Here is a 10,898-nt window from a genome sequence, read left to right as displayed (position 1 = left end):
GGGGGGGGGGAGGCATCAAACCCACTTAGATTGTTGCATAAAGGTGTAGGCATAGATCCTGCTCGCCTCCAGCGTGCTGAGTCCCACCAAACCTCATCCCCGCTCCAGCTCAGCTACTGTCCTTCAGAGCCGCTCGTCAGAAGGAAGCAGAGGCTTACATCAAGTGAGAGCTGGATGGAAGCTGTTGAGCCTTCCTCTGCTTCAGCCAATGTTCGATGAAGTGCCTGCCTGTGCCCTGGCGTGCAGAGGACACCTGCGTGCAGGGCCACCGGCAGAGAAGGACCTCGCGCAGCCTGAGCCATGAGTCATCCCGGCGGGCTCGCCTTTACGCAGAGCCGCTGGAACGCTCCAGCCGGCCCCCATAAAAATCTTTTGCTTATGAAAACAAAGAGGAGGGTGCCCTGTGGTCAGCGGCGCTGCGCTAAACGACGGTTTGTATCACAGAGGCTTTATGTAAACAGCGGTGTTGCCCATATGAGGACATTTCTGAAAGGGATCACGCCACTGGGAGCAAACCACGTTCACCAGATTGGCCCATGCGGCGGCTCCAGGGGGGGCTGGCGTTAAACTGTCTGCTTCTCCAAGTAGCGCCGTATTACGTGGCCATAAAAGAGATGGTTACCTATAGAACAAGGCAGTTGTGGCTCCCTCCTTTCCCCGTTTCCCATAGGATCCAGGAGATGAGCCCAACCCCTTCCTGGAGTGATGAAAGGCTCCGAAGAGCTTCCGTGCAGGAATGTCTCAGGAGCAGAGCAGACATGCTCCACAGGGGACATGCAGAGGTCTGTGGAGGTGTCTGCAGAGAAACAAGTGGGGAATAGGGAGGAGCGAGAGGACAGCTCTTCCCATACAATAATTAACAACGTTAAACTCTGACATTGCGGTTTAAAAACGAGGAAGAGGCAGGTTTGCCCAGACAGGGTGGCTGAGCTGGGAAATTCCTTGCTGCAGGTGTGGCTGCTGGAAGTTTACATGGCTTCAAAAAGCACCTAGACACACTTCTGGAAGGAGAATCATGGAGGGGTAATAAACATCAAGATCTCACCCTTTTCTTTGAAACTCTGCTCCCCATGTGAAGCATTGGAGGCTGGGAAAGCTGCCCGAGTACTGTGCACTTGCTCTGCATTCGGATTCTTCTCTCAACATCTGCTTTTGCACACTCGTTAAGCTAGGTGGGTCATTGATCTGATCCCGACACATCGTTTATCTCTTTTGTAAGGGCTCCAATATGTAAAAAAACCCAAACCTTTATCATCCCCTCTTACATAGCATCCAATTTTCAAACTTCATTGCAGAAAGATGCGCCCACATCTGCTTTCCAAACCCCTTTCTGAGTAGGTTGGTAGCATTGGCTTTTCCTCCAAAGCCCACCTCGCCCCAGCCAGGGCGCTCAAACTCCAGCTGTACCGCAGTGTCCTTTTATTCCAGCAGCAGCAAGACCGTGACACACCGGTGACCAAACTGCCACCCGTGAGCAAAGCCAGGCAGCAGCTCACGCCTGGAGGCCATTACGCCCTGAAGTACCTGTGTTATACGGTTGCTATTTAGTGACTCTGCTCATCCGCATGCGATGCTAAAAATTATTCTGGATCCAGTCATGCCTCGGAAAACTGCGAGTCTAACTAGGGCAGCTAAACTCCAACCCGCTTTTGTTCATTCCTCCTGCTTATCATTAGTATTAATATCAACTTGTCAAGTTGATGGTGATGCGCAAGCCCCGTACAGCCTTGCTGCACGACTCCTTTGCCTTTCCCACGGGCACATGGCTCGCTGGCGCTCAGCAAGGTCTGAGCAAACCGGCTGTGGCCCTGGCCGGCAGCAGGGACCTGCTTCGGTGCCGGGCAAGAAAAAAATAGGCATCGCGATGCAGCATCCGTCTTGTCAAGGTTTGGCACCGTCCTTTAGCAGCAGGGACCATCCTCCTCATTTCCCAGGGGAGAGTTGTGAAACCCCGGGGCATCCAGTGGAGTTCCTTCAGGAAAATAATCCCTGGGACCGGTGACCATCGCTCCGGCTGTGAGCAGCCTGCAAGAAGCAGGCATCAGAAGCGGCTTGTCGCTGGTTGGATTTGGGGGAAGGAAACTGGGCAGCATCTCACGCCGGTATCTCATCTGGTTGGACATGAGATGAGAGTTATCATCAGGAGGAGCAGCAGGACAGCAGAGCCTGCGGTGTAATTCATGTCATTCCTGTCGAGGCAGGACTGGCTGAGCGGGGAACGCAGCCAGGAACAAAAATTGCATTGCCTGAAGTCCAGGAGAGAATTCTCAAGACCTCCCTTCCCCCAGGCTGGGCTCAGAAAATGCCAGACGATGCTCCAGCCCTCTTAGCTGAGTTCCGTATCCCCTAAGGTCTCTTCCTCCTGCCCGCCATAACCCACCTGGAAGCACCCGAGGAGCAGCAGCACGTAACGCCTCTGGCTTTCCTTAGGAGGAGAGGAGGGTTCTGCGCACACGTGTGCACGTCGTGCTCCCTACCCTCAGGTGGGATTGATTTCTGGAGGGCCGCGATGCCACCGCTTGGCCACATCTCCAGCGTTTCATAATTGATGATTATTTAAGACAGGCGTTGCATCACCGCTGCGCCTGCTTTTTTCTCTCCCTTCCCCTAAAATGGTACAGCAGACGTGGCTGGGCATGGCTTCTGCAGGAAGAACGCTGTGGTGTCACAGCCTCTGGGTGTTTGCCCAGCGCCGCCTGCCCCGGGTGGCCATACCGACCCGGATCACACCTTCGGGAAAGCAGCGTCCACGCGGGTTTTCTCTGCTGGTGGAAGATACTACGAGAGTTTACTGTGCTGTTGTCAAGCCACTGCTGACACCCCCTAAGCCCGGTGCTTCTCCTCTGAATCTTTTACAGCCACAAAATATTAAATGGGTTTAATGCTAAATACATGTTGAGCTGTTTGTTCATCGGTGAAAGAAAGGAAGAAACTAAGGTACAAGGTAAGGTCAGACACAGATAACCTTCCATCCATGAGCTAAGGAGGTGGAGACACCTTCACCTAAGCACCTACAGTTAGATGAGATGGATCCTGCTCGTGACAACCTTGCTTAAAGAACCGGCGTTTGCTACGATACGATGTCGGAGCTGACCCTCCAGCGCCTCTGTACAGGGAATAGAAAATAACCCAGCAGTGACTCAGCTGCGTCTGTTGACAAATGGGTTTTTTCCAATCAAACGCAATGCGAGGCAACGAGAGGAGGCTGGGGTATTCCACGCATGGCTTTTCCTTCACGGAGGAGACGTGGACAGGGGCCGGGGCCCGCAGGACCGAGGAGCAGCTGGGAAGATGCCGCTCTCTCTGGCCTTGCTCTCCTGAAGCTCCCAGTCCCCCACCAGCATCAACGGCGCTGCTACCGCGTGCTGTTGCAAACAGCAAATGAAGGTGCAACAAACTATGTTTACCCTTATTTTCAATATTACCCCGTGAAGATATTTGATATCAGCTGGTCCTTCTAGCGCGTCCGCCTTTTGCAGCCTCCGGTCGATGAGCTCCTCTCCCCGTATTTGGGAAATGCCGTTTCTCGTGCGTTTTGCTTTTAGCAGCATCATATAGTTCGGGCTTCACCTCCCCGAGCCCGATAAACTGAGTGACTCAGAAACCTGCAATCTGCTCCAAACCAAAGCATTTAAGATAAAAGATATAAGCAGTAATGGAGCTGTTCGGCTCAGGAGTATAAATGCTAGAGGGTTGGCTAATGTACTCAAAAACCTTCTAACCTTTCTTCAGCTTTTTTTAACCCCTGCAAGCCCTGGGCAAGGCAGGCTGCAAATAAGAGCTGATGTGTCATTTCAGATACGCTTCCACTCCGGCGCCCAAACCCCGGAGCTGGGAGGTGGAAGGAGCTCGGATGCCGGCACCGTGCGACGCAGATGACGCGGAAGGGGGAGAGCCGAGCGCTCGCTCCATGGCCTCCAAAGTGTTCCTGTTTCTGCTGATTAAAGAGATGGCAGCTTCTGAGGGGATTGTGTCACCCCGCCTGTTGGCTGTGACCACTAATTATCTCCAGCAATGGTTTGGCCTTCAGATTTGCATTTCAGAGGGCATACCAGGAGTGCCATCATCCAGCGCCTTGTGTGGCAATTTGTCCCCGCTTGAGTGTCCCTTTTCCCAAAGAGGTGGCACCCTCAGCACATCCCATGCTCCACCAGCTCAGGCTCGCACCCAGCAGACCGGCAGGTCCTTCCAAGCAGCGTGGGCAGGGAGCACCAGCGCTCCGGTGAAGCCTCAGAGCTACCTCCAGCAGGCACCGAGGAGAAAAAACGGCAGCTAAAATCAGCTCAGCATCCAAACAGCAGTCCGTGTGAGCTTCCCAGTCCCATAGCTGGATGATAGCATGGCAGCCGTGCCGCAGCACGCTCCTCCGGCTGAGCTTCGCTGGGTACATGCGTCGACGGGGACCGGCTCAGCTGCGGCCAAGTCCAGGGGAAAAAAAATACTCACTGCAGCCTGCGATGGGAGAAATTCCAGGGGAGAGAAGCCAGAGGAGTAAACAGTTTTGGAATTCAGCCTCAAAACCAGCACTGACAATGTTGTATACCATCGTGTAAATTGATGGTGGACCCTCATGGCTGTTCCTGAGCAGGAGCAGACGAAGAGCAGACGCAGGCAACTGAAAGAATTTAAGTCATTGAGAAACACATGGAGAGTGATGGAAAAGACTAGTGAGGAGGAAAGCGATGAAGAGGGGAGTTAACAGAGAAGGCAAAGGGTGTGCTGGCAGGTGGGTATGGGAGCTGGGGTGCCGGGCGGGATGTGTTCGCATGGCAGTGACCCCCATCACCGGACTCGCAGAGCTCAGCTCACCTGAAGCTGGGGCAGGCTGAGTACTGGGGACACTGGGTATTCCTCTGTCACAGCACCAGTTAAGCACTGGGAAGCAGTGCCCTCACCCAGGCAGATGCTGGAGACCCCCTAGCCGAGGTTCCTATGGAGATAGCCCAACTGGGAATGGAAGCTGGATGCTGTCAGGGAGGAGCGGATGGATGCCGCTCGGCTCTCCTCCCTCTATTGCTGTCATCCTGCCTCCTCCCCAAACCTCTGATCCCTCCGAGGAACTTCGCTGGAGCCGGGAACGTGAGGCTGCATCACCTCCACGGACAAGGATGCGAAGCGAGGTGAGGCTTTCCGAGCCTCAGAGCCAGGTCGTACGTGGGATCCAATCAAACCTGGAGCTAATTCGCTGTCGGGCAGCCGAGGGAGATGCCGTGTGGGAGACCTGTAGGCTACTCACACCGGTAGCGAGAGGGAGAACCCCCTGAAGTCCCAGCACACGGCCTGGGGTTTAAAGGATGCTGTTGTTCACAAGCAGATCATCGCACGTTGAAGGCAGTACTTCCAGTGATGGACTCCTCCGTCACTGTGCTGCCAAGTCCTTTGGCCAGTTTGCAGTGGATTTCTTCATTTGCTGCACCTCCAGCGTTAAAGGAGGATTGTAAAGGCAAGAATAATTAATAGGGAATGTTAAATTGAAAAGAGCTGAATCGTAGGAAAATACAGAAAATGGAGGAAGTGATGAAGGTCTTCAGGGTACTGCCAAGAGCTGCAAGAGGGAAAGAAAATCCTTCCCTCTCTTCCACCTCCACTTTTTCATCATCACCTTGAAGTATTTTGTTCCCGAGGACAGAGGAGAGCCTGGGTCTCCGCATAACAGCACTGCAGAGCCGCCTCGGTCCGCGGGGACATGTGAAGAAACGCAGCTGCCTCTTAAATAACAGGAGTTGACACCAGTTGTGAATAGATGAGTGATCGTGGCTTCAGCCGTCACAGCGGAGGATCTGATTTCAAATGAAGCCCCATTCATCCATCCAGGGCCCATCATAAGGCTATTAAGGGAGCATCTGTCACAAAACCACAATGGCTTTAGACGCTCGGAAAAGGGCACAACAGAAATAAGCCTGCTTAGCTTATATACTTCATTCTGCGTGATGGGATTCTTGCAATTCTTTGGCAAAAATGAATGATAAATACGGGTCGCCCAAATACATGGCGTGAGCGGGCTGAGGGTTGGTTTTCACCTTCGTGTAGAGTTTGGTTGTCTGTCTGGTTGTTCTAGGCTGGCGGGGTAGGCGTGAAACCCGGTGGCAGTGAGTTTTCTCGGGCAGCAGGGTGCAGAGTCCCCGTGCAGTGCGTGTCCCGCGCCGGAGCCCTGGCTCGGAGCACTCCCTCCAGGACACACGTGGAAAGCATCTCCGGCGGCGGGACAGGGCGACACGTTCCGGCCAAGCGGGATGTGCTTTGGCAAGGCACGGTGAGGGGGGAAGTGTGCTCACTACCAAGTCGGTGTGACTCGGTTACTCGGCTGGGCTAAACCCACACTCGGCGTTTAAAAAAAATATAATCACATTTAGCTAAAGTGAAAGAGAAGCTTTGGACATCATGGGTGCCTTGTGTGAATGGTTCCAGCTCGTACCTTCTTGTGCTCACGGGTGAATTCATACTCACCACAGACAACAGCATCTTTTCCTTCCGTACCACCCAGCTCCTCTTACTGCCTTTTATTCTCTGCAAGCTGCATTGGGCAAAGCTGCCATCCTCTGGCTGACGCCTGAAGGGGTGCCCTCCTCTCCTGCCCCCAGCGTGTCACCTCCTGCCCCTTTGGGTGACATCCAGGCTGCCGAAAGCACAGAGATCAAAGGGCAAGACCGCTGCTCGCGCACAGCCCTGCTTTATTACATTCACAGCATATTGAAAGCATCTCGTGCGTTAGACGGATGCTCCTGGGGCCGGAGGGAGGCGTTTAGGTGCTGTAATGCACATCAGACCCCCGTTAAGAAGAGCTGGAGCATCTGCGTGCAGCTCACTGGCGGTGAGAAAGACAGCTCTGTGTTTATAATTCGTGTTAGGTTTTAATCCAAATTCCTCTTTTTGTAAACTATATTCAGTTGGGCTGAGCTGTTTTGAAAAATTGTCTTCAACGTGGATGAAAAAATGGATTGTGGTCATATGTGTGCAGCTGTAGGGCTCCTCTGCAAAAACATTTCACGCTGAAAGACAGGACTTCTTACCCAAAATTTCAGCCCCTGGAGGCATTGCTTATGTTTACAGATTTTAAGCCTAGAGCAGAATAAGGGTAAATGTTTTAAAACTATCCAAGCTAAATCTCCCCTCTACCCCCCCAAAAAAAAACCCAATTTATGCTCCCAAATTATCACCATCTAAGCGGGATTCTGCCCAAGCGCCGCATCTCCCGCAGCCCCAGCCCTGCGCTGGGTTCCACGCCGACGCAGTGACTCACTCGGGCGGATTCATCTCCCTTCATTTGAGCTGACTGAAGGCGAAGCATCTCGTCGGAGCGAGCTGCCCCGTCTCCCGCCCTTCCCAGCGGAGACAGAGGCATCTCCCGAAGGTGACTCGACCCGTCTGTTCTGGGAGCGAGACCTGTATGCTCCAACCTCTTATCCGAATAAACCCTTACCAGAAAAGCGCGCGCACGCGTGTGTGTGTGTGTACAGCATCCAGCACAATGGACCGATTGGGACCTTCATCCCTCAGGGAATAAAAATAGCAAGTAATATTAAAACTGTGTGTTTTCACAGATTGCGATCAGGGCTCAGAACACACACACTTAATTTCCTGCTTTCAGTTCACTATCAGATTTTATGCTTAGGTTGTGGGGTTTGTTCACGTTTCTTTTTCCCCAGAACAGGATTTTTTTTTCCCTTTAACTACAATACATTCAGCCATGAAAAATGAGATTGAAAAAGATTAATAGGAAGCTGAAGGATTCATCTGAGATTGGTAAAGATTAATGTGTGTCTTATTCTTATCTGTTTTCTTTTTCTTTTCCCTTCTTCTCTTAGCTACCTAGACAGCTTAGATCGAATCGGAGCTGCAGACTACCAGCCCACGGAGCAGGACATCCTCCGAACCAGGGTCAAAACAACTGGCATTGTAGAAACCCACTTCACATTCAAAAATCTCCACTTCAGGTTAGTCTAAAACTGCACGTACAGGTAAATTTTCAGGGCATCTCTTTGTCACAGAGTTTTCCCCATAGGTCCCAAAGGAGAAATCGTTAAATTGCTGGTCAAAGCACGGGTGGCTCCCACTGCAGAGGACGTGGTGTTTTGGGGGATCGACAATATGAAACATTTGGCAATACTGTCTTGAGAATCACTGCCTTTAAGATAGGAGCTCACAGTATCTCCTTCTAACCCAAACAATACCGAGTTTTTGGGAGGTATAATATAAGATCAGCCCCAAGTCTGATCAAACCTCATAAATGTAAAAGTATTTGGCCAAATCTTTTCTCTAAAATGGGTCTGTGACATGTGGTTAATGCTGTATATTGACCCTCATGGTGCAAACCAGTGGAGAGAAGAGACCACAAAGACAGAAGGCTGCACACACCGTATTCAGAGCATATAAAACTCGAGAGCGCGCGGTCTCCACCTCCGCAGACCCTTTGGGACTCAGCACGCTGCTGAGACTCTCCCGCAAATCCCCACATCCCTGGCTGAACATCTCCTGGTCCTCCTCGACTCCAAGCTCTGGAGAAGACTCAGCCAGTGGTTAAAGACCTGTTGCTTTGTGTTCGGAGCCTTCCAGGGACCACATGGTCAGAAAAGGCCACGACTGCTAAGGTTTCTTTATAATTAAGAAAGAGCGGGCGATGATGGTGTTCTCCTGTGCCGTAGGCTCTTTGATGTCGGGGGCCAGCGGTCAGAACGCAAGAAGTGGATTCACTGCTTTGAGGATGTCACAGCGATCATTTTCTGCGTCGCGCTGAGTGGCTACGACCAGGTGCTCCATGAAGACGAAACCACGGTGAGTCTAACCGGGTCTTGGAGGCCCCGACGCTTCTTTACGGGATACCGCGTAGCCAGCAACTGCTCAGAGATCGCCGAATGCTCGCTGGGGGTGCTACAGTAATGTGCTCTTGTCAGTCGTTCCCCCTTGACTCTGAAATCCTGGGGACATCTGTCCTCCTCCGCGCTCTTCAAAATCAAGTCCTGCGTGCCCAGGTAAACGCTGGTAAAGTCACAGTGGTTTATTTCTCCTTTCTAGCTGACCTGTGTGTTTTCAAAATGTGTAAGCGGGACCCTGTATCCAGAAAGAGGAGACAGAGCTGGGTGGGCTTTTAAAACAAACGTCAGGGAAGCGGTCGTGCCGTGGTGCAGAGGACAGCCGCGCACAGCCGAGGCAGGCTCGGGTTAGGAATAGAACCGATTTCTTTAAGCTACAGAAATTCATTTTCCTGAGTGAGACTGGAACTGTTTGATTCCTCAGGTAATTTGCTCTAGGAGAGCTTTTATGACTTCCCACTGTGACATTAGGCTCAAAATACCATCTGGAAATAAAGGGAGCGAGGAGCTGTGCGCTCCCTGGCAGTAGAGTGCAATTAATACAAGTGAATTAAATACACAGAGAGGACGCGAGAAGACTCATTACTGTCTTCTGGCCGTTCATTCAGTGTGTTGGGGGTGCGTGCTCCTGGGACTAACGACCACTGCGGCAAGCACCCGGTTGTATTTGTCTAACGAAAAGGAGTCGGAGGCCGTGCTCAGATTTTGGTAACGGTTTCAGCTGTGCCCAGTCTGGGGTGGCACGGAGGGCTCACTCCCGCCGGCGTGGTCTCTCTGAGGGTCTTTATCCTCCGGCTGGTAAAGACATCAGGCGTGGGGAAAGCTGCTGCTGAGGAAGGGTCGGAGGGAAAAATCGCTGTTAGGTATCGGTTGTCTCTTCCCAAAACGACTCGGGGCAGGGGGGCTGTGGTTTCTGAGCCCGGTTTATGAGCTTTGGTAAACTGTTCGACAAAGTCCTGTGGTTGTTTAGGTGGTGTTGATGCCAGAATTCAGGGTGATATTAACATCACAACTGTGTCCCTCCAGACTGACCGAGACACCCTCTCATGTCCGCTTATTTATAATCCCCAGCTGTCACCTCCCCCTGACCCTGGCCCCGATGTGCTCAAGAATGCTCAGTCCTGTAGGATTTGCTGGGAAGGCACCAGGAGCTCCTGACGTGATGTGAAAAAACCCAGCTCTGCGGCTGGGCGGGGGGAAAGACAGCCAGGAGGTAACGAAGACGACGCAGGGAGAGGGCAGACCCCCGGGGCAGGGAGCGGAGCGGTGAGCTGAGCAGAGAGAGGGGTGCTATGTAGGTACAAAACTTGGGCTGCGACACCCAAAAGGCAAAGCCTTTAATCCAGGTCGCCTCCGGGCACCAGTCTGCACAAGCCACAGCCTGCCATTGGGAGCCAGGGGGCACAAAATGAAAGGGCTTGAACGCCAATGCCATTTTTTAAATGTCAGCCCTTAACTCAGCTCCTCATAGCTGGAGCTTACAGCATCTCTCCTGGGGATGCTGAGCTCTGCCAGGGACCCTCCGCCACCCAGTACCACCCCGGTGACCAGCAGGGTGCCAGCTCAGCCTCCGCTGCCGACAACGGCGTTTGTGCGGCTCCAACTTTGCAAACAGGAAAAAACGACAGCGTCGGGTCTCGTCTGCCCTATTGCACCCCCGGCAGAAACGGCAGGTGGAAAAACCCGGCGCCCACGGACTCGGTCCTCTCCCGGCTCAACCCCCAAAGCGTTCGGTCTCCTCCCTGCTAATGCGGTGCCTCTCCAAAAACCCAGCAGCGAAAGCGGCATCTCTTCAGTCAGCTGATTTGCCGTCTGTCTGCATCCGTCACATCTGCTGGCTTTAATGACGTAAATCAGCTTTTATTGCCTCTCGCTTAGAAAACAGAAAGAGGAGGCAGCTGAGAGAGCGAGCTGGATGCTGCTCCTCCATCTTCATTTTCTATAGAGATGCTTACTACAGCCCGGGCACTTCCAGCTCTATTAAGCTGCTGGAGGTTTTTTTTTGGGGGGGGGCTGTACAGATGTCTCTGTGAGTACGAAAAGACTTGTCGAGCTTTCATTGCTGACGTGGAGCCACGAGAGGGAAAG

At 52.6% G+C, this 10,898-nt stretch overlaps 1 protein-coding gene across 1 annotated transcript in view; it reads left to right on the top strand.

Annotated features, from left to right (window-relative positions):
* GNAO1 (guanine nucleotide binding protein (G protein), alpha activating activity polypeptide O) overlaps positions 1-10,898 on the top strand; it is an 85,381-nt gene that overhangs the window by 65,178 nt on the left and 9,305 nt on the right. The window contains exons 4-5 of the mRNA XM_009889550.1: positions 7,806-7,934; positions 8,643-8,772. Coding sequence (XP_009887852.1) covers positions 7,806-7,934; positions 8,643-8,772 — 259 coding nt within the window. The remainder of the gene's footprint in view (positions 1-7,805; positions 7,935-8,642; positions 8,773-10,898) is intronic.

Source organism: Charadrius vociferus, unplaced genomic scaffold (genome assembly GCF_000708025.1).
Source record: "Charadrius vociferus isolate BGI_N301 unplaced genomic scaffold, ASM70802v2 scaffold1061, whole genome shotgun sequence".
Lineage (NCBI taxonomy): Eukaryota > Metazoa > Chordata > Aves > Charadriiformes > Charadriidae > Charadrius > Charadrius vociferus.
Note: the sequence above shows the minus strand (reverse complement) of the source record. Positions and strands in the feature narration are given on the sequence as shown.